The sequence below is a fragment of the Cryptotermes secundus genome, unplaced genomic scaffold (genome assembly GCF_002891405.2).
Source record: "Cryptotermes secundus unplaced genomic scaffold, Csec_1.0 scaffold1033, whole genome shotgun sequence".
Taxonomy (NCBI): domain Eukaryota; kingdom Metazoa; phylum Arthropoda; class Insecta; order Blattodea; family Kalotermitidae; genus Cryptotermes; species Cryptotermes secundus.
Genome location: NW_019723917.1, coordinates 1,300,807 through 1,325,841, shown reverse-complemented (window position 1 = coordinate 1,325,841; position 25,035 = coordinate 1,300,807). Strand labels below are relative to the sequence as shown.

Genomic DNA, 25,035 nt, shown 5'->3' with positions numbered 1-25,035 from the left:
TGAATATTTTATACAATAATAATACATCAGCTAGCTTGTAGAGTAAAGGAGGTAAATGCTGCCACCAATTTAGTTTATCGAGCACAGCTTTCCAACTACATGTCAGAATTGTCGAAAACTTAATTTATTATTGAGCTAAAACTTTCGAAATATCAGACTCGTATAGTGGTTTCTAAGGGGCAGTTGGTTAAGGCACTATGCTAGTATGGTTGTGGGTTCGAGTCCCGATTAGGTCATTTATTTCGTTTTCAGTCGACCTAATCCTTCCAGCCTCAATATGGCCCTGATATCGACTCAGCCTCTAGCAGAAATGAGTACCAGAAATCTTTCTGGGGGGTAAAGGGCGGCATGGAAGTAAGGCTGACAATCTCATCTGCGAGCCGATTGTATAGAAAATATACAAACCTCGACGTCTCACAGCCCTATGGGCCTTCGCGGCCTGTTACAGGGATAGTTTTGCCTTTTTACAGCGGTATCTAGAGTCTTTATGTTTATTCTCAAAACGAAAATGACTGTGAGGAAAGACAAAATGGAGTTAGTACCATACGGGCAGACTATTAACGCTAGGGACATCTGAAGTTACTGTACTAAAATCAATTTATGTAAATAGGAATTTATATAAGGAAATAAGTAGCAGCAGCACAATTACATCGGAAAAGCGAAACAGAAACCTTCGAGAAGGTGTCCTCTAGACAGTCCGACCATCGAAGGTAACAGCGGATAGAAAAATCATCAGGAGGGCAAGAATGACCCGTGTGATCCTGCGAGTCGTAGGAGGACACGAAAAGGGAAGTCTCAATTCTGAGACAGTAAAATATGGTCGCGAGTACGAAGGGACTCGGACCCGAGAAAGACTGCACTGGCAAGGACCAGCAGCATATACAAAAGACAGACCCGTTCTCGTCAGAGAGGGCGCCCCCCCCCCAAAAAAAAAACAAAACCCTAACTGTCAAACAGTAATGAAGATCTGATGGCAAGCCTCAGATGGGTGCTTTATGCCAAGACAGAGCTGAGAGCTGATGGTAGCCCCTGAGGCTGCGGTCAAAGAGAGTGAATACAGAATCCAACAGCCGAATACAGAACAGAGAAGCAAAAGTTCAAGAACAAACCAGACAGAGAGAACAGTGAGAAGAATGAAGAATTAGTTCTCAAGGAACTCAACGTGTGAACTGTGGAAATTCAGTGTAATTGCGATACAGACATCAAATCTAGAATCCACAGTTATTAGTCACGTTACCACAGATACACTCTACAATAAGTTAGGTGACAGCTGGATACGATACGATTGTAACACTGAAAAAAGAGACTAATGTTATCGATAATCAAATCTAAGTGTGAATGAATTTTTGAGTCTATAGTAAGGGCTGGTTTGCAAAAGTGAGAGTCCATTCATTGAGTGGTCCACACAGCGAACTCATACTGGTGCTGAAAATGCCGCACAAATTTCAATGGATCGGCTGTGGATTTATATTTACAGGGTAGCTTTCGTCTACCGTACGGACCAATGCTTTCTTCTTTGTCACTCTACAACAACGCAACCTATTATTGTTCTTTTCCCTTCTCACAATATGTTTCGACCGTACACGGCCATCATCGGGTGTCTCTAATTCTCTAAATTTGTTGCTCTTTATGGAGTGTCCAACCTCTCACATCACTTAAGGTCTACATACAGAGAACGGTAAACAACCTCATGATACAGGCAGGGTGAAGAACCTATAGTCGAAGCGACACACATGGGAACTATACAGTAACACACACACACACCCCTGCTGCTGCGCAAATAAATCCAAACAAGGAGACCTCTGACAAGGTTGTTCGGAAGAATGGACGGCGCCCCCAAGCAACATTTTCAAATTCTAAAGGAAACTTAACCAAATTTTAAATAGATTTGAATAATTTTAATTGAAGTCCATTTGGTTTAAGTAAAAGGATATCGCCTTTACATGTGATGTAAGAAGTTGGACATTCCATGCAGTGCAACAATCTTAGCGAATTGGAGGCACCCGATGATAGCCGTGTACGGCCGAAACATGTTGTGAGGAGGAAAGGAGACGATAATAAGTTGCACTGTAGATGGCGATATTTTGTATGAAAATAAATGGTATATTAATTCAACAGGGTGCTTAAATACAATGTTACTGTACCACAGACCAGACTATGGAATGATGACAAACTGAGGAGTAAACGAACTCCAGTAAATTAAATAAAAGGCAAATATTGCTTAGGTCTTCTTCCTCCCGACTTAGTAAGGTATTATGAAATTTACTAAACCTCCTCGTCGGGCACCCAAAAGTCCTTTCACTGGAACCGAGGCGTCCACATGCAAGTAGTTGACGATCACTGCTTTAACCTCGCAAAGCAATTGGTTACTCCATACCTTCCGCTTTATTGTATTAAAACTCTGCATTCCGCCCACAGGGATTTCTTTCCCAAACCGGCATTAACCGGTTGGGCTTTGTAGCGGAGACTTACGTCTCTGTTCTTCCTGTGAGGTACGAACTGAATTTTTAAATATTATTTGGAAGAAATTCCGCCTTTAAAGGTTACTGGATCCAGTGGAGCTCAAGGTTTCTACCACGCCTCATGTGGGACATTAATACCAACGTCATGATTCAAGTTCCTTTATCTCTTTCAGCTACAAACTTCATATTTCAGTCTTCCTTTTATATGTTTTCGTGAATTTTCCATTTCCTTTTTGCGTCTATATTATTAGGTGCATTTTTCTTCGTTTTAAATAACATCGTTTCAAAATGGTGAAACGAACCGTGCTTTGCAGCTCCTATTCTGTATTTAACATGCTTATAAAAGGGCTTATGTTTACATTTAATATTGAATTGACTGATATCACAAAAGTGCATCAGAGAACTCGTTTCAAAAACCTGATTTATGGTTTTTAAACACTTTCTCTCATTACCTACACAAAGGCTTCCCTTGCTCTATACAAATAAATCTGTGAAAAAAATAGGAACGTCCAAGTAATTCCTGTGCATATCGAACCGTGACACACACGAAGATGTGTAGTGGAGAGACGTACATTTCCCTCCCGTCGTCTTGCCCTCCACATTCATTGGACAGGAGACCAGAGACTCGGGCTGCAAGCAGGGACGAAGGGTAAAATTCCTGTTCTTGCAGGAAATAAAACCCAGGTCACCTTTCTGAGTTAATGGCTCTTCTCTGAGTAGTTCATTTTAGGACACTGTCAGTATGTCATGGCGTCGCATGACATGAAGGTGGGTAAGGAACTGAAGTAATCAGTGGCAGCCTAATTACGGTACTGCCCCTGCATTCACCTGGAGAGAATGAGGGAAGCACGGAGCTCCTCACTCACGACAGCCGGAGTTCCTAACCAAGTTCGAACCCAGGACTTCCCGCATAAAAATGTAACGGTAATCAAAGCTACACTTTCAAAATGGGGACTGTCCAAGGCAGTAGTCCCCCCACCCCATGCTAAACCGCACGGAACCGACGGCCGGCCACAGATCTTATCTTGGCGCTGTAATCTGTAAACTTCAGAGTTCAATCTCTTAATGACAGGGCTGAGTTCCCGCCTTAATGTTTCACTTGTCTAATGACTTTATCAGCCTCGACATTACGTAGCGGCAGTGGTGGGCTGGAGAATTGGGAGGGGAAACCCCCTTCCCCAGAGCCAATGTGTCCATCACAATTCCCACAGAGCCTAAACCGGAACTGAACCCAGGCCGACGCGATGGGAAGTCACCTACTAACTGCCTAAGCTAGGCAACGGTCTTCCTTACCTCAGATGGTGGATGTGTACTGTAGCTGAATAATGTCAACACACGCCCTTAATATTAAAACAATTAAAAGCAATGTGTGGGAACTGCCCACATTCAAGCAAATGTGACAACGCAAGTATCATTGTTTAGCAACGGAGAGTAAACAGCTATTGCTAGGCAAAGCGAGTAAACAGCGGTTGCTAGGCAAAGCCTACAGCAATACTGACAGTGACATGTTTTCTATATGTCCGACCCTAGGTTATATAAGAAGATACATTGAGTGGAGCCCCAAGGGACTCTGACCCGAAAAAGATTGCGCTGGCAAGGACCGCCAGCATATGTAAAAGACAGACACGTCCTCTCGTCGGAGAAGGTGCCCAACAAAAGCAAGACCGTAACTGTCAAACAGTAAGAAATATCTGGTCATGAGCCCCAGATGGGGCTCGACACCAAGACTTACTGACTGACGGACCACCAGTCGCAATGTGACTTTGACTTTGACTTGATTAGGAAGTTTACAGTTACAATTCAAGATTTCTACAGTTCTACAATCCTAGTTCAGTGTTCAAGGAGTTCGCTATTATTATTATTATTATTCTTCAATTCTTCTAACTCAGGTTTGTCCATGTAAACTGTGCAACTGTAATAAATATTATAGAACAGTTCAACAAGCGGTTGTCTCTTCATATAATGATATGGTGAAGATCATTTCACCACATTTCTTAAAGAAATTGATCCTTTATACATAATGTTATAAAAAAATAAGATGTATCTGTGCTTAATTAGTTAATCACTATGCTATGATAGCATATAAGAGATATAGAGGTTTAGCTCCACCATTCTTGACCTCTCCACTACAGAGAGGTGAGTGATTAGCTTCACGCCCTTACTGCTTTAACCCCAGGGAAATCGCCCATGATACTCATAATTTAAATATATGACCAAGATCATCAGCAGTTTTAATTTCGTCTAAAACTTCAACTCCAGCGTTTGGAGCTTATCAAGGTTCTTGAATAATATACAAACACATATTAGATACTTACATTATTAAAAAAGCGGCCTCCGTAGTCTAGAGGTAACGTTCCCACCTTATGACTCAAGGTACGCGGGTAAAGACCCGGCGGAGGTCGTCGAATTTTTAAGTCCTCCGGGAGGGACTTTAAGCCGTGGGTCCCGTGTCGTAGATTTACGGCACGTAAAAGATCCTCATGTCTCTAGGAGATCTCTCAGCAAAATTAGTACGTAATCAATTCCCGGCCCAAGTAGTTTCCAATGCCTCCGGTAGATGGGTAAGCATTGGGTACCGCAGCCAGCCTCGCTGGCTGAACGGGGCTGATAACGAGAACCAGTACCGGCAGGGTATGGAGACTGGTAGAATATTAAAGGGGGACGTACAATAGACTATTAGTCGCGGTGCATGGGGAAACCCACCCCTTCCAATAATAATAATAATAATAATAATAATAAATACAATATTATAAGAATCCCTGACACGAAAGAGGAATTGAAATACGTGATACAATTTTCTATACATTCTTGAAATGTGATATGGACATGAGATGTTCTCGGACTTAGGCCGAGTCCTACTTCATGACATCTCCTGCTTTAGGTTGTCTTCGTATATCTATACATTCCTTCAGTCTATGCGGAAATGAAGATTTGTTCAAATCCCCTAAGCAAGATTATCACACTGATGATGATCGTTTGTTTTCTAACGTGTTACTTAGATACTCAACTCACTCTCTTTATATGCATGTTTAATCTTGCTTAAACCAGTCCATCCAACAATTTCTTTCTTATTTCCTTCAATTTTACTAACAGTCTCAATAGATATAGATACAAACCACTCCGTCCAATGTGACATGTAAGTTTTTACTACATGAAAACTTATCTCCCTTACATGTTTCGGTCCTTATGGACCATCTTCAGAGGGAACATCATTAGGAACTGGAAACTACTATCACAATAGGTGTTTTGATTTAAAACACATACACTTATATTTTATAATGCACAGTACGCATAAAGTCGTGGTTGCTGTGAAAACAACACAGCAAGCTACGAGCAAACCCTGGACGACATCAAGAATCTCCTCATCAAGATAGACAGGCCGTAAAAAATCTGCCCCATACAAGAAGAACATTAGGAGTATGGACACGAAACTACGTAGTTTAAAAAAAAACTAGTGACAATAAAGATTTTTTAAATTAACATCTAGAAACTTCAAAAACTTTAGAATACCAGGAAGCTGCTGTGATTGTGAAATGTTCGACTTTATGCGTACTGTGCATTATAGGATATAAGTGTATGTATTTTAAATCAAAACACCTGTTGTGATGGTAGTTTCCAGTTCGTAATGACGTTTCCTCTGAAGATGGTCCGTAAGGACCGAAACATGTAAGGGAGATAAGTTTTCATGTAGTAAAATCTTATATGTCACATTGGACGGAGTGGTTTGTATTTATAATTGTTAGTGTGAAGGACCAGAATGAAACAAATGAAAAAAGTCTCAATAAAATTTTAAGCTGACATTTTACTTCCACGGCAGTTGAACTTCTGCTCTTTATCACCTTTAAACTCGGAACAAGAACTTGCACATTGTAGTCGCAGTAATTGGTCCAATTGCTTTCATCTAAAATCCGAGATGGGAGCTCGTCTAAACGATGATTTACTTTTCCTTACAAAGGATCATCTTCCATGATCTTCGCTGTTTGTTCCAATCCTACGTGGAACCAACCATGATATCAGTAGGAGAGGAAGTCTGCAGTGACGTCAGAACGTCACTGAACACATAAAATAACCGTATAAACAAAAATGGAGACACGCGCCCCGGGGATTTCGAGTGATATTATCCGTGACGCTGAAGCATTTTCATAAACCGGGTTGAAATATTTTCCTGCTGAGGGGGTAGAAAGCATGGCGAGGAACAAAAGCCGACCACCACAAATTGAATTTTTTGCGTGGTTTCGCAAAGAGGTTGACATCTAGCGGGGGAAGTAATTTTGAACCTGAAATGTGCCTAAGCTCTAGGTCTATATATTACAGACAAGTTCTGGGAGCACATTGTAGCGTATTCCGCCTTTCCTATGTTTCAGTCTCAGTGATTAGATCACCCACATTGAGCGGGTTGGGATAGCAGTAATGCCCGAATTTCGGCCAGAAGGACCCTGACTGAGGTTTTCCATGGCTTTCCTCAGTTCCTCTTGAGAAATTCTGGAATATTGTTCATGTTAAACCACGAACGCGTCCTCCTTCCATAGTTCACATAGAATCCTACCATTTAACGCTATATATCGTAAAATAAAGCATGGAAATGTAGTCACATAATGGAGTGAACAAATTCTCTATATCCTTTGTAGAGACTACCAATATGGTCTGACAATAAAATTCGCGAACTCATCGCGGTAAAAGTGCTACATAACTCATTGCTGAATATCATTGTGGTCGCCTTCAAAGTACTCCCTTTGGAAACTACGCACCGATGCCAGCGCCTAGTCCACCCTTCACAAAAATCTTGGAACTCGATTTGTGGAATTACCTTCGTATTACTCCTGATGTCATCAATTTCATCAAAATGCCTTCCTTTCTGTATTTCCTTTATCTTCGGGAACAGAAAAAAATCACTGGGAGCTAGATCTGATGAAGGGGAGGGTGTTCCAGCACAGTTATTTGCTTACTAGATAAAAACTCCCTCACAGACAGTGCTCTAATTCAAGCTCTGACATTCTCACGACGGCGCACCAAAACACACTCAGGCAATAGCAGACGCCACTAAGACAGAGACTACTCTAGATTAATAACACAGCTGTGAAATGCTGATATGCTAGCGTCATCAAACCATACTGAGCTTTCTGGCCATTACTGTCACGGCAAGCATACGTTGGCGAGTTCGCGAACTTTATTGTCCCGCCACACGGTACTTTTCCTTTCCTTCGCCGCGATGGAAACGGCGATGAAGATAACCCAACCACATACCCAGTTCATACTGCAGTATCTTTCTCTGGTGACGCAGCGGCTGGAGCGTGCCCACCTCTTCTAAAACACGTGTTTACATATGCGCCTATTGGGCCATGAGTCAGAGGTAAAATTTCTGGGGACGGAAAATTTTGAGGAGAGCAATATTTTGAGGAAAATTGATTGTCGATAACAGAAAAAGTTTATCAGAATATGGACGATCGGTGCAAAGGATAAGAACGTACTGAATGGGGAAGCGGATTCTAAGAAACCAATGTTGCCAAATATGAAGACAAGTCGCTAAATCTACGGGATTTTTAATTTGGGTTGGCAACAGACTTTACATAATTGCGACTAATGGATTCTCTGTTTTTTGCCAGCATTATAGCTACAAAATTGAGGTATTTTTAAGGTTGTTTTTCATTTCAACGTGATGATGTAAGCTATCTTGTGGACTAAAAGATAAAAAAGGTAATATCATATGATGAGATTTTGAATGATGTATTTGATGGAATGTAGCAGGAAAGAAGAGAAGGGAAATGTTTTTATAGTTCAAGGGAGAATTTTATTGAAATTATGGCGGCAACAGAAAACACTAAAATAGTAAATAGAACCAGAATGTACTTGGTGTACTCCAAAAGTTCCAGAAATATATTAATAAAATCTATTACGTCTTACCTGGATCTTACTCTGCACTATCACCTTCAAAGTAGTCCCCTTGGGAGCGCATACACCGATCCCAGCGTTTCTGCCACTTTTCAGATGCATCCTGCAAGTTTTTTTTTTGTTAGGGTGTTTAGTACAGTCTGCGTTTCCGCTTGAATTTCCTCAACTGTATCAAATCTTCGCCCCTTCAACTTGATTTTCATTTTGGAGAAGAGAAAATGTCTCATGGAGCTAAGTCTGGCGAGTACGGTGGATGGGAAACAACTGCCATCTTGTTTTTAGCCAAAAATTCCTGCACAATGTAAGGCGTATGCGGTCGTCCGTTGTCATGGTGGAGTACCCAGTCGTTCGTGCGCCACTTCTCTGGACGTTTTCTCCTCATATCCTCCCTCAAACGCCTTAGAACATCGCGATAAAACTCTATTGATTGTCTGACGAGGAGGGACGAACTCCTTATGAACAATCCTGTCCTTATAAAAAAACAGATAAAAAAGGACTTAATGTTGCTCTGGACTTGTCGTGCTTTTTTGGCCGAGGTGAAGAAGGGCTCTTCCATTGCGACGATTGCTGCTTTCTTTCAGGGTCGTAGCCATAAACTCAACTTTCGTCACCAGTGACAACCTTCGAAAGACAGTTTGGATCCTCTTGAAACTGTTGCTGAAGTTCTCTGCAGACTTCCAAACAATGCTGCTTCTGTTCATTTTGCAACAGTCGTGGCACAAACTTCGCCTTACTCCTCCTCAAGTTCAGTTCCTCTGACAACATTCGTTGACATGTACCATAATTCAGTCCCACGATGTTACAGAGGTCTTGGATTGTCAGTCTACGATCTTGCAGAATCAGATCCCTAACTTTCGCGACAATTTCTGGTGTGGTGCCAGTTAACGGCCGTCCCGAAAGATCGTCATCATCAGGTGATGTTCGGTCACTTTTTAAACCCTTATACCAGTCGTAAGTTTGTGTCTGGCCTAAACTGTTGTCACCAAATTTTGCTTCAAAAATGTGTGCGTTTCTGCAACAGTTTTCCCAAGTTTAAAACAAAACATTTTACAGACACGCTGCTCTCTCAGGTCAGCCATGGCAAAACCGCAAACTCCCGGAAACACAACAGTGGAAATACGTATCCAACATTAAACCCAACCACTCAGCTAGACGCCGATTGTCACACTCATTCAAGAAGGGTGTGTGTGGAGACACCTAGCGGTATTTTGATGTACTCACAAACATTCGCAAGCAAAATTAAATTTCGGGAACTTTTAGATTGCAACATGTATAAGCATTCGTCATATAATAATACGAGTAAACATATTTACAAGTTAGCTACGCTGCAAGAGGATCAGCAGGATCAAGTGCACAAATTCTGACAACCGTTTGATGTGGTTTTCTGTAATTAATTTGAAGAAGGTCTATGACTTTCAAATTATATTTTTCGTCGAAACTATTCATAACAGCTATTAACATTCTGAGTTGCCTTATTCAGGGTCAAGTTCATTTCATCTCAATATCTCTTTGATAGCATTTAGACTTATAACTTGCGAAAAGTCAACAGAGCTCAGTATTCAAATCTGACAGAGGCTGTTGAAAGACTGCACTGTGCTGAAAAAGTCACACTTCGTTGGTTTCTGTAGTGTTTCATTATCATTTTCTGGATGGGTTACGGGAGAACAAGATGAAGAGGTTCAGGGTTCATAAGAAGGCTATGGAGGTTATGGAGATAGTCAAGAAACAACGAGGTGTCGTAGACAGAACTGACACTTCCTTGAAGATACCGAATATAAATATTGAAATTCTTGAAAAAGTGTTTGATGTTGTCTAGGAACTGTGATAGCGTAGTCGGTATTGCTACTGGCTACGAGCTGGTCGACGGAGGGGTAGGAGTTCGAGACCCCTTAGGGCAAGAATTTTCTCTTCTCCACGTCGTCCAGACCTGTTCTGGTGTCCATCCAACCTCCTATCAAATGGTTGCCGGTTTACCCCTCCTCCTATGAGGCTTCTTGCCCACAAGTTGTTTGCCACCTTCTCTTACCGTCCGTCTTGTTCGCCTTACGTTCGGCTTCACTTTGACTGCCCTACCTGGTGCTGCCTCTGTTGAAGTTGTTGGGGCGTGGCTGGTTCCGGCTTGACCACGCTCCACTTCTTCTTACGGCTACACCGCTTCCTCCTTCCTTTGCTGATTACGGGGGTTGGCATTTCAGGATAGGCCTTGATGTTATGGGCGCCAGCAAACAGCTAGGCGCGGTTTGCGATTCATTGTAAAGGAGGGAAGGCGTGAGTGGGTGGAACCTGGCGATGGGTTTGACTAGCTCCTGGCGATGAGTCTCTCCTCAGGTCGGCTACGGGTCAGGCTCGGACAAGTGAGGGTGAAGCACTTCTAACCAACACAATGCACTGTACCACTAGAACACTTTATTGTTTTCTTACAGTCACTCGGCGGTATAAATCCATACAATCAGGCCTAGTTTCGGATTCCAAGCAGCCGGTGTTGAACTGCTCAAATTATCCGAGCAGGTCGATTTACCACCGTCCGCTTATGGATTAAGCTAGATCTCTTTTATGTTATGGTCAAATTTTGCACTTCTAAGAATTATTTAACTTAACAAGCAAGAATAATCGTGGGTTTTGCCTCCGCCAAGTTCGAAAGTTTGCAGCAGACTCCTAATCTCAAACTGGACTCTCTGCCGAGCTAGAGGTCCTAACTGAATTGTATCCGCCCCTTCTCCTCTCATCCTAATTTTCCGGATAGGCTGATTCAAATAAGAGGAGTTGGCTTAATATTGGTTCCGGCGAATGACCGATTGTTTTAGAGGGAATTTCGGCCTAAAATACCAAACGGCGAAATTGACAGCGATGGAACTTATGAGGGGTTGCTAATGATCTCCTGGCACTCCCACTTTTGACTTACGGCTGGTAGGAACTGTCACTTCTCGAATTCTCAAAGTGGCTTGCCGCTGTAAGTCAGCTTCCCAATTTCTAAAGAAACTCAGTGGTGTTCCTTGAAGTATCATTTCTGCCCTTTTCGAAAAGAACACCAGAGGCTTGGACGCAAGGACTAGCAGATGTCCTTGTCTGCGCTAGTTCGGTCTCCCTGCTCATCGCCTACCGCTTGTTCTGACTGTGTGTCTTAAACCTATGTTTCTTCGTAATTCTTATTGTCTACTTGATAAGCTACTGAAATACAAAGAGGGGGGAGGAATTTCAATGGTGCGGTTACACCGGGGGGTAAAACGGCAAGGCCGTGAAGCTAACCACTCACCTCCAGCTAGTGCCGAGGTGAAGAAAATGTGAATGTAACATCCATTTCCCATACGCTTCATGGCTTAGTGCTTGATTAGTCAAACACAGGGACAACTTTTCCTTGGATGCTCTTTTAAAAAAAATAGAACGTACTGAAATGAGAAGAGTTCACAATGAAAATCAACATGTTAATGAAATCCAATTGATTCTAAATTATCCGTGAGAGCAGCTGAGTGATCCCGCCCTCCTTCTACTGAGTCTTTTGGCATAGGCTGCTCAGCGGTTTTGCATCCTGTCTTCAGGATACTAAAAGCGTACGACATCGACATTGCAAATTGCAGAGGACAGTTCCCAACATCCCTGGAGATTGCTCTGGCTTGCAGATCGCAATAGAAAAAGCGTCCTCTGTGGAAATCTATGTACCCTGCCTTGCTCATTCATTAGATTTGATTGGGCTGTTTGCAGCAGCTTGTTGAGAAAGCTACTGCTCTCCGCACAACTCCGATGCTTATACATGCTCTTCACTGCCTTCACCCCTCTTGGGAAGAACTACAAAATCGGTTTACAGAATATGATAATGCAAAGCTAAAGAGCGTAGCAAACACTCAATGGCCAGTTCGTGCTCAGGAGCTTCCTGCTTCCAGCTGCTCTGCCGAGAGACCTCTGCACATCGACGACCTGCCTGCATTCACTAATGTCAGAAAACCATGTGACCTATTTAACCATCCTCAACATTGAATCAAAACTCACAAGAGCTCTTGACTACTAAGATAGAATTTATTCCTTGTCGTTCAACACTCTCGGGGAAAGCTGCTTTGGGTACTGAGCAACTGAGTCTGCGAATTCAGAAATGCCGTGTAATAACGCTTCATTGCCTTATTTAAGTACAAGTTAGTAGAGGTAAATTTGAAATGTATTTTCTCTTCATTAATAGTAAAAATAGAATATATTTTGTTTTATACTTTCAACTAACTATTTAACTTATCATTCGGACAAAACAGATCGGAATAGACCTAGCTTCGTACTTATAATTACGAAGAAATTGCCTAATACATTTTCTCCCGACTTTCCTCATACATTTTGTGGCACACTTATTTCTTGACAAGAAACTAAAGGCGGCCCAATCAGTATGGATCAGGGCGCAAGAGAGCCTAAATCTGCCTATGGCTTTCACGGCTCGTTTTCTAGTTACAAGGACTAATTTACATTTGAGCAGTGTACTGCAATTCGAGGTGTCTTAACCTCTGGCATCTATCTTGTGTGTGCAGGCATAGCAACCACAGCAACCTGAGCGGTGTGAGCCCTGGGGAGAGATCTCCGTTTGAAGGGTCTTGCTGTGGGAGCAGTTACAACAACATCAGCTCGGAGGGAAGTGTGGAGGAGATCACCAAGTATCGAGTTGTCTTGCTGGGAGACGCTGGCGTGGGCAAGACTGCACTCGTTTCACAGTTCATGACCTCGGAGTACATGAACACATATGACGCTTCCCTAGGTAAAAACACCAACAATAATATATCGATATATCGAGCATAAGGTAGGATTATCCATAATCACAGCCTGTAGCTTCCTACCAACCTATTGTAACGTGTTTCCGTTACTGAAGACGCAGTAGAGATGGTTAATTGGTTTATTTAACAATCTACAAGTATCGGCTACAATTACTTATCACACAGTTGCGGGGTTTCACACTTTATAACCCTAATCGCATTAATCTGTTTACACTGTTGCGGGGTTTCACGATTTATAACCCTATGCGCAAATCAGTTCACTCTGTCTTCAGTGGTCTAGACGTTTACAGTAGGGGAGCTATGTATCACTGTATCACACACTCCNTGTGCGGTTCCCTTATATATCCGCAGTGGTGCCTGTTGCGGGCCACGTCACAGTGGGAAGCGGTTCCGCGTTACCGTGGCGTCACCGCACGTTGCGCGTTGCATAGCTACCAGGATGCGGGGGCTCGGCTATCTTCGGCTCCGCTCGGCTCACTTCGGCTCCGCTCGTGACGTCACCGCGGGGAGAGTGGCGGGGTGATGATTCGCCTATTACGCGAGCGCTACTTTACCGCTACGTTCCGCTGGGGAGGTAGGGGTCAACATGTCACAATATCTTACAAATAATTCCGTTATCTAGAATCTAGCTATTTATATGCCAGTTCCAGTAGCTATGCAACCTAGAACATAGATCGTTGTTCTTACCTGGAATATTCTATATGTACAGAGCGTACTGCACTCTATCTCTATGCAAACTCAACGAAAACCAAGCTCGTGCAATACGTGTATGGACACATCTTTAGGGGCTGCCAATAAAAGTAAACTAAAATGCAGTGTAAATTTTAATTTCTCTCTTTATAATTCCATCGAATTTAACTCCCTTTCATACAGAAAAATGGCATACAATATGTTGATTAATGTCTGTTCTCATTTAACGATGCAGGAAATTATGGAATAGAAAGATCATATTCGAGTCAGTAAATCATAGATTTAGTGGCTGTATGATTTCTAGTCCGTAAATGATAAAGCTGGTTTATATTTCTCAGTGTCTTTAAGTTGCAGAGAGTGTGTGAATATTGTTATGTGAATTTGACCGTTATGGACGGTGATTCGGTAATAACATTGAAGGAAGGGATTGTTGGTCATTGTTTGTTGATGTATTTCATTCTTCGGGAGGGACTCAGGACGACAATCACTAATTCCATGTGGAAGGTCGTTTAAAAAATTGAACAATCTGCTTTCCGATTAATATTGTTGCTGATACGACTAGACACTTTTAGAATAGTTCTGAATTGTCTTACTTATTGTGGCGCATTTACTCTTTCGGGAATGGTTCCAATAATCACTGGACGGCAGAAGCGTTCTGAACATGTTGGCTTGGGGAGTAACTTGTCTTTGGCGATAATTGAATACCTTTGTCGGTTCTTCATCCGTGAAATGAATATTGTAACGTGGATGGAGACAGCGTTGCTAGGTAACAACGCTAAACACCTCGCGACTGAATACACGCAAGGTAATAATGGAAATGCGGTGTTTTTCTTTACGCGGCCAGCGCCGTGACAGTTCCTATACAATCACCGGTAAAATATGGTCGCGACTCGGACCCGAGAAAGACTGCCCTGGCAAGGGCCAGCAGTATATACAAAAGACAACCCTGTCCTCTCGTCACAGAGGGCGCCCCACAAAAAAAAACTGTAAATGTCAAAAAAGTAATACATATCTGGCCATGAGCCCAGATGGAGTTTGACACCAAGACTTACTGACTGACTGACCGTCAGCCGCAATGTGACTCTGACAGTTCAGTTTAGTGTGTGTTTCAGAGTATTTGAGAGCGTCTGATTTCTTAAGTAACCGTAAGAGTGACAACAACGGGAATTTCATAGAAGAACTGTGAAGATTTAAAGTGTGATCTGAAGATCTTAATTATGTGAAATATTTGGAGTGATCTGAAGAGCTGGTTCCTGTGCTTTAATTGCATTACCAGGGGAGGACTAGTGTGTGCGTGTAACCGTGATTTATGAGGCAAATAAGCGATAACACTGTAATTTCAGTGTAATTAAAAGAGGGTGTAACCAAGCTGCTAATAAATCCAATAATCGGAACTAGAACCCGTCATTTTGTCACGCGTATCACCTTACATGTGGCAATATATTGCAACGGATTTGCTCAAATCATTGTTAGGCAACGGCTCGATATACAGGCCGCGATACGCGCACTGAACAATAGGACGAATGTTATAGCTATTTGCTAGGCAGTAGTCAGTTTGACGAACATATAGCTGGGTAGTGTTTTCTGTAGGTCCAGCAAGAGCGCCATGGACTGGCGGGTAAACGAACACATGATATGTGTTTTCTGTGCATGGTCCCTGCCGAGGAGTTATCTTGAAAACTTTCGGTACTACAACTCAATTTAGAGTACTAGGACGAGAATGAAGCATGTCCTTAATGAACTGTGAAGATTCGCCAAGTACAGATTAGAACAGAGGAGTGCAGAGTGACTGAAGACAAAATAACAGTAAGACTTCACAGTGAATTGAAATGCTACTTTCTGTGTTGAGACCCGTTGCCAGGAGACGACTAGTGAAGACGGAGAATCCTAGTGCGGGTGCAATCGTGAAGCGAAGGTGTGTAGAATAGCCATAGAGTTAAACTGAGTTTGATTAACAGAACTAGTAACCGAAGTACCAATAAATCCAATCACCATTTTGGACCCGTCATTTTCGTCACTTGTTGCAATACTGCCCTGAATTTAAATCTCCTACTTATATGATAGTTGCACAATGATGGAAATCCACACTGTGATAAAATACATAAAGGATGTATTATTTATAATTCAACCCAAACAACAATCACATACTGCGGTACAGAAATAAATTAAGAAACGGTTCCTTCACTGTCATGGACTCTACCAGCTTCCCTCATGACACTCCCGTGAGTACCACGCTGGTCGCTTGGCTGCTGTCGCCAGTTTAGCAGAAGATTTGTCGGTTCTTCACGAGAAGAACATATTAATATATGATTCCAATTTTATTCTTTTTTAATTCATATATCTTATTTGCCTTGATGTTAATTTATTCTTGACACAAATTAACTGTAATCCATTAATAACTCTGTTCATATTACACTGCACAGAGTAGGAAAATATTTTAGTTTTATTTCGTTACGTGTTTACTAAACCTAAAAGTATTCGAAACCTACTTTCTAGGTCATTGGCGTTTTCTCTTAGAGAGTGTTTCTATATTAGTACTTCTGAATAATCAAATCTTCGAAGTGAGTAAACCTATAAATGCATAACAATGTACATTTTAGTCAGACAGCAGACGTTTCTCGTTTACAAGGCTGTCGCGAAGTCAAACACGGAATTCCCATTGCTCGATCCCCTAGGTTACTACCCTATTTGACAGCAGCAAAGTTCCCTGTGGCGCTATATGAAGTATGACCCTCCTCCACCCACCCCCACCATAAACCTTTGACGAACAACGTGCAAAGATTTTTGCAGCTGTTGCCACGGCTAACGCAAACCATTTCACCCATGTATCAACTGGACAACGATACGTTGTGAAATTTGAAACTGCAATGCCTGAAAAATATTTTGTTATTTACTAATTTAACACTTAAATTGCAGAATTTCATCTAAATTATTTATAAAAGCTTATGTCGTACTTCATAGAGAACACATAACTTCTCCGCTACAAGACCGGCCTGTTCACGCTGCTTAAGGAAGCAATCGCTAATTACTGTGAGAACGATACGAACCCCATAAATGCCTTCTGTGGGAATGTTAGAATGTTATAGCATGTGGTAAACGTGGTAAGCACCGGGATTTGAAGTGTTATCCTAGTACTTATTTTGTTGATGAGTGGACTTTGATGAAGTTCAGCTCAGGTTCCAAGACGTTATTACAGGTCCAGCACATTTTTGTGTAGATCACGTTTCCTTCAAGTTGTTTCCTACACAATGGGTGTAGACGGACAGGGCTTTGCCTCTGTTTCTGTTCTTTGCGGAAATATCGCATGAATCCAATGAAAAATACGATTTCACATTCACTTCCCGGTAACTGTCTGTTGGGATGCGATACTATGTACTTAGGTCCGCTTTTACCAACGTTTCGGAGAAACTTCCTTCCCGCATTTTCAGTGTGGAAGGAAACATTTAAGTTAAAGTATTGTCACGTGTTCGGGGTGATGTGAATAACAATTGATGATTAGGTTTATTTGGCGTCACTATTAGAATCACACTCGGTTATAACAGTTCACACACTCAGCTCCTTATATACAGCGAATCCCTCTCTGAATGGCTCTCCTTCGCTCTCGAAAGCGCGTTCATTCACTGCCGAGTCACTTCGCGTTCTGTGGTGTTCTGCTTCTTCTTCCGACTTCATTTCTGAACTCACGGCATCTCAACTGGCCTCTTTTATCCCTGCTAAGCGGCTGGGATAGGAGTCATCTCCTAGAAGCGTTAACTTTTTCGTATCTGTGGTACCAGTCTGTTAATACGCGCGTTGTCACGTGAACGTGTTTACAATTGCCGACTAGGAAACGATCTATTCATTGCTCCTTATTGTAGCAGAAGTACGACTACCGAGCGGTGTTCTAGTAACAGATGCCTCTGTTGTGCTTTTCTGACTGCGCACTTCCTCCTTTCAGGCCACACGTCACAGTATGGTATTCAGACAGAGAACCTGAAATTGATACAAGCTGTGAGATCTGTAAATGCAAGTGTATTGAAATCCCTCGCTTGCGTCAATCAATTTGCAGCCAAGAAGTTCACTACTTTCAACCCCTGAGGTTCTCCAGAACTTTTGAAGTTGAACAGTCCAGTACATGTGGTCACTTCGCGACGATAAATTGCTCTTGTAGAACAACCTACTGAATCATAGGACTTACCGTCGTTAAAAACAAAATACTGATGGCCGTGATATTGTTGGGTGGGAGACACTTGTAGCTCCTCACACATGACGTCACAAGATGGAGGCCACGAGACAGACATTGAAGTCGATCTTAAATACACAGAATGTGAAGATGTAAACCGGAATTAACGGCTTCAGTGAAGGTTCCAGTGGCGGATCTCTGTGGTTTTTGCGACTTCCATTAGTGTATATAAACCTTGCATAGGCCATCCTTCAGGCAGTCAGCCGCCGACTTCTCAACGCGAAGGTCGGGGTTCAATACCATAATATCCTATGTGATATTTTAGTGTGACAAATCGTCTCTAAGTCAGGCTTTCACCTACTGCTGCCGTAATCCTGTCATTCTCCATGCTCAGTTATCTTCGGTTGCCGGTATAGTAGGCCCATTTCAGGCCACAAACACAAAGGACTCAGTCTCAACTACCACTACAATTAATTTATATACGAATTATTCTAGGAAAATCCTGCTTCGTGGGTAGTTACTCTGATGTGTTTCACAGTGGAATATGTCTTCTGTAGTGTGGAGATCATGTTAGACTTTCGTTCAAATCGGTAGTATACTCAGGCGGAAGTGTCTGACGCTCATCTCGCCTAGTCCGGCCTCGGGCATTTGCACTACAGTGGAATCAGCAAGCCTACTTCATACAAACCAGAAATTAAACTTAAGCATGCTAAAGCAAAAGGAAGTACAAAGCTCCTTTCCTTTATACGAGTTTGGAGCATCTGTGCAAACAACGATGTCTTGTATGCCATATTGTTGGTATACGCCATGTTATTTAGACGTGGTTGTTGGGAAAAATTCATGACAAGGCTATAACGTTGTCAGTAGAAACATGTGCAGCGAAGTGTAACATGCCTAATATTAAGTGTTAGAGACAAGAACAAGAATAAAATCTAAAGTTTGTGACGATTGTACATTAATACAAACATTACTCTTCTGGACTTCCATCTAAAATCACCGTCCTCTTTATTTTTCAAAACACAATATTTGAGAAACGGGATTCTGTCTCGGTCTTCAGGTGGGCTGAATGGGAAATTTTGTTTTTCTTGTCTTGATACCATAAGGAGTATTTCTTCTCACCAGCGATGATTTCTATCCTGATATTTCTGTGATGCAAGGCTTCATACTGTAGAGCTTGTAATAATTTAATATTTTCTTAGCTCTCGCACATGGTCCATTCCTCCTTGTTGCAGTTTGTCTTGGAAATTTGACTGAAAAATGTTCACTCTTTTCTCGCAGGATTAATAACCTAGAACATACTTGCTATGCATTTCCACATTGCTTTCTCTTTATTTCTGTCTATAAATGACTCTACAGCCCTTTTGTTGGACCTTGGCCGCTTTTTCAGTTTCTTATTCCTGTACAAAATCAATAGGACTTCTTGGACGGGGGACCATCCCGGAGCAAAATCGCTACGTACACACAGAAAATCACAGACACAGAATAAACGCACACAGACGTCCATGCCTTGAGTGGGATTCAAATCCGCAATGCCAGTGATCGAGCGAGCGAAAACAGTTCATAGACCACAAGGCCATTGTGACCGGTAGCCAAATATTTTTAATGATATCAAATCGCAGAGGATCAGATGGGAACAACATTTAGCTTGTATGGGGAAAATGAAAAATATATTCAAAATTTCAGTAGAAAAACTAAAAAATCGACACAGTTTGTGAAGTCTACGTGCAGATAAGTGGATAATGACAGGAAGATTTAGCTTAAACAAACAGGATATTAGGTGTGGTCCAGAAACTTTTCGCCCTGGATAGGGTGCAATGGCGGACTTTCCAGAACAGGATAATGAACGTGATATTCCTCAGTTTTTAAATCCTATTGTTAGCAGAGTCTTAGTGTTTTATTGGTTTTCTACACAAAGTCAGCATCGTCAGTAACATGCGATTAATCATTTTATGTTTTTAAATCTTTATATATTCCGATCAAATATTTATGTTTACCAAGTGAAATATTTACAAATAATAAAGAGTTGATAACATTTTGGATATTATCCATCAACCTGCTTTTTATTTAAAAACGTTTCGGAGAGTGGAATCTGTCTCCGTCCTCAGGTAAGAACATGGTACTATGGGTCAAATCGACAGAGCTAGTCCCTATCTCCGGGAACCAGAACCAATATAAGGCAGAAAGTATGAACCAAACACAACATAAACAATCAGCTGAAAGTTATATAAACATCACAAAACTCCGAGGCACCTAGAACCTGCACCTAAGGCCATGCATAATTCAATGGTTAGATTCCACGAAATCTGAGTACTATCAGAAGAAAAGTTAACACCAAAGAAAATATTTCTAAGGGGAAAATATTGCAAAATTATTGATATGACATTGCCTATCGACCTAAAATATCGATGATAACACACGTGCATGTAGATAAATTAGTATCGCAGATTGAAGTTAAAGCAGACGACAATTTCTGTATTCTAAATGGGAACTTACAGAAGATAAAACCAATGAATGCCGCGTCTGCATAGTACCAACGTAAAAAGAAATATATCGCATAGAATCTAAATTGACGGGTTTGTAGTGTTCTGATATCTGCTTCGATGGGGGGTGGGAGTCCAGAAGGGGGAGTTAACCCGATGTGGTCACTGTTGGGTTTTGCTACGAGAGACGTGTGGATGGAGTTGGGTGCATTCTGCGAGAATTCCTCTCCTTTCCAACACATTGTGTAAACTTCTGCTTATGCATGTTGGGCTAATTTTGATTTCTCGAACTGACTTTGGGACAGGTTATGTGTGTGAGCCTTAATGTCTTCATCTGAAAGTCTTCTTGTTTCGCCTGTCTAACATCAGCCACGATCGCACCGAACACTTTATACACATTGCTTCGTCTGTTCGGCATTTCTAACTGGTCAAGATTCCACCATTGTTCCACGAAGTGAATGTTTAGATGGAACACGGTCCAATTGAAGCGGTTCCCAGTGTGTCTAATTATTTTCTGAAATAACAGTAATATATTGGGCAATGACTACCTTGTAACAAATATTATCTGAAGATGAATGGTTACTTTTCCGTGGCTTCATTATGAAATTAAAAATTTTTGTGTTTTATTATTAAACATCGTCGGTCACGGTAGCCGAACGGTCTAAGGCATGCCCTGTCCTCGCTCGCTCGAAAGCCGGGATCGTGGGTTCGAATCCCACTCAGGGCATGGATGTTTGTGTGCGTTTTTCTGTGTTTGTGTACAGGTAGAGGCCTTCCGAAGAGCTGATCACCCTCCCAAGGAGTCCTAAAGTATGTGTAAGATCTAGAAAAACCGAAGTGAACGGAGTTCATCGAGGTAGGCCTAGGCCCACTGGGACTGTAGTGCCAAGGAAAACAAAATTATTAAGTATCACATCAAGTCTTGTTCTCTTAACTTCCCTTTGAAATTCTCCGGACCCTGACACACGTCCTAGGCTGAGGAGACAAAGCTATGAACGACTCATCTTTGGACGTGATGAGGTGGCTGGATTTGAGTGTAGATAACGTTTCTTGTATACTTCAAAGGCTCAATTCGGACCACTCTTCATTCCAAAGAAGAGCAAGAAAGGAAGAATATAACTAACTTCAAATTAATTGTGAATTCTACGGTACGTCTGAGGCTGTTGAGGAGGTTGAGAAATGGTTGCAACCTTCCTGGGTCGGTTGGGTCCGGAGTGAATGACTACCTCTAGAGATTGGGCCCAACTGAATCCAGGTTCAGAAAAGCTGTTTTTAAATAAACACAGACGGCGGATAGTGTCCGGGAAGTCAGCAATTGTATCAATACACTATCGACACGTACTTTCAGGTCTTACTTACATACCAGTTGGCCTGTTATATATCCGAAGTTTATGGAACCTTAAAGGGTTAGGATCCAACTGGCCAAGCCTTCCTTGGCTTACGAACCCTATACATCTAATTCAATCTTGAATGCACCACTGTTCACAATCTCTCCCAAATTTAGAAGAACATAAAATCACATTCAACTGCTGCGTAATTCGGGCTGACTTTGTCATCCTCAGGCAACTCTCCACTTTTCAAATCCTCGACACTGCACTAGTTCTAAAGTCAAAACATTTTAATGACATTTCATTTTCGTCCTTCACGCTAAAATATATTTGTTTGTAAATGTAAACCTTTACCTTTCCGGCGCTATTTTCCTCATGCTGTGCCTGTGTTTGTGTTTGTTTTGTTTAACATCGGTGTGGTTTTATTGTTGTTATTTCTATGTATCTCTTTAGTGAGTATGTTCCCACTAGTCGAGTGTATGCCACTATTGTCTTACGAAATACAAAGTACATGACATTGTTCCCAAAAGTTTTACAATGAATGTAATACTCGTTTACCATAGTCAGTTTCTTCTAAACATATTTTACAAGCCAATAAATAGTTCTTTAGAGGTAGGTTCAATTGTATCATTTCAAATTTACACTGAGCAAACAAATCAATGATCAAGAAACTTCCTTATAGCCATAAGCAAAACGGTCAGATTAACTCAGCGTTCTAAAAGCAATGGCAAGTATATTCAAACATAATTTTCTTTAGCATAAGAAATTCAAAATTCGAGAATTCTCAGCTGTGAGAACACTCCACCAGTCTACCTTGACACCGAAAGCAACTACTCGTAATCGGTCTGAGAAATTTGTCCACAGTTTATCAGTGCACGTTCTCACAGAATCGGAAGAATCAGTGCCTAAGAGAAAGTTTAATCTTACAGTAACTAATTAAGTGTTTAAATTAGACATAGTATGTGCAGCTGAATCTGCAAAAATCTACTTCCCCCTGCCATGGTTATGGAGTGTGGTTGGAGGAATCTATACATATTGGAAAAATGACCTTTTGATATGTAACATTAGGAATTAAACTATGGCGTTGAAATATCTTAAAAGAAAATAATAAAATAGGACAAATGTTATGTTTCTGGACATGGATATTATCGAGAAACATAATATCTGTATTGATGTTGTAACCGTACAATGCAGAGGACCACACTGTTTTGTTTACTGATGTCGGCAGATGTAATGCCCCACACCCCACTCAAACCAGAGGGACCTGAACCCAATTTTCACGAAGGGACGTCAGGCCTCCCTCCTACCCGAGCGTGTTATGTAATTTGGAAATAGAAAGAGAGAAGCCCAGTTGACACAAAAACCGGGAGATATTTTGGGCCGAGCTAGAATTTTCTAAAGAAGCAACAGCTTGAAAGTGTGTCTTACGCAATTCCGAGAAGGTAAAGTTTATGACGGGTCACAATCCCCGGACTTAAACAAAACCAACCTGTCGCTCTTCTTACTTTTACAAGGAGCCCTATGCTCTAAAAGAGAAATCTATCCAAAAAGACGCTGGAGAAAACCTTTTGTCACTTAGAGAGATGGCCCTCTGACCAGTCATAACTCTCCAACTGATAAAAACATCTTTTATAAAGGAGCTGTGAACTGTTTCCCTAGTTGAGAAGAGGACAACTTTTCAACACCCGATCAGTCACGGGAGTAAAATGTTTTAGGAATCCAAATATTACACGCTATCTTGTAGTGGAGAAAGAAATTTAAGACCTTCTGAATATTATTGAGCGAATTCCCTTTCATTCGAGTTCTAAAATAACATACAATAACAGTTTTCCCCAAAGCGTAACCAATGTGACAATTAGGCATCAAATTCGTCACAGAAACTCGATCAAACCCCTCTCCCCTGTTGTCAAAATCCAGCCAACCCGGGAATTTGGAGGAGGTCAACAAGGCGTTCTCAAATTTCACAGGATCCCTCAATCTTCAAAAACAGAGAGTTAGTTCCTTTTCGGAAGTCTCGCCACAACAGTTAACTCGCCGGATGCGGAACTAGCCCTCTCGATCGACTGTTAAGTGAAATAATGTCTGAATATTCGAAAGTTAAATCAGGAAAATTAATATTGAAAAGGAACGCGAGTGAGTGCGAACTGGTGACCTTCTCAGACCCCACAAACGCGGTGGCAGCGGTAACTCATACAATTCCCCAAGTGCTACGTAATAGTGCGAACGGTGTAATGTGACATGGCTTGCAGGGGCGTGTAACCAAGTAACAAGAATCCGTTCATTTTGTAGAATCCGAACTCTCCAGTACCAAGAGTAGTAAAGTAACCATCTGAGTTGTATCTCAGCGACTCCCAGATTATAAAAACAATAAAGGAAGTGGTACCAAGTGCTTTTGTTTCCAGTGTGTTCTTTTCTCACCGTCGGAGTAAGGCCCGAGAACGACCTGAACCAGAGTCTCACTCCACCCACGACTAAAGCTGTGACGTCAGTCTATTCAGCAACTTACCGGTAGAAGAAGTCTTACAGATCATAAGAAATAAGCTTAATATACACAGATGCGTTTCTTTGTCTGAGCACTAACCCTTGCGTGTTGCAGAAGCAATGGAATTACTTGACATCTGTTTGACAACTAAGTACAGTACTTCCTACCGAATGTGTAAGATCTAGAAAAACCAAGTGAACGGAGAAGTTCATGGAGGTGGACCTAGGCCCACTGGGGCTGTAGTGCCAAGGGGGGAAAAATAAGTTGCCTCATCTAATCCGGAACTCATTCATTCATTGTCGCGTTATCGTGATACGCGATAATACGTTTGTGAAAATGCTAACATTTCCCGTAGAGACCTATTTGTCATTTTCCAAAGTTTATTTTTTTTTTCATAATTTTTCCCCTCCAAAATGTGACAGTTTTCATAACAGAGGGTTTCATTTACTGCAGTGTTCTACTGTAAAGTTCTTACGCCTGGTATTCATCACTGTCATTATCGAACTTCTGCTGTTAATACAACGTACATCTGTAATTTACATAATAAGTCACGAACGAGCAATCAGTCTTTCGTTTCATTTCATCGTGTCTGTCCTTTATTGCAGATAATATTTTGATGTGAATGGGCGAAATGTACGACGTAGTATACAATATAAAGGAAATGATTTACAATTTATTATTTTTCTATGTCATTCGTTGGTGTTGGCATTAAGCGTGGACCTTAATGTAACATTCGAAACATGTAAACAAGAAATGAGAAAAGAGAAGATCAGAGCTAGTGAAGGCGTACCGCTTTATAG

The 25,035-nt window shown here is 41.6% G+C and overlaps 1 protein-coding gene across 1 annotated transcript in view; it reads left to right on the top strand.

Annotated features, from left to right (window-relative positions):
* Window positions 1–12,089: 12,089 nt before the first annotated feature.
* Window positions 12,090–25,035, top strand: part of LOC111862171 (ras-related protein Rap1-like) — a 248,771-nt gene continuing 235,825 nt past the window's right edge. The window contains exons 1-2 of the mRNA XM_033750580.1: window positions 12,090–12,196; window positions 12,854–13,077. Coding sequence (XP_033606471.1) covers window positions 12,090–12,196; window positions 12,854–13,077 — 331 coding nt within the window. The remainder of the gene's footprint in view (window positions 12,197–12,853; window positions 13,078–25,035) is intronic.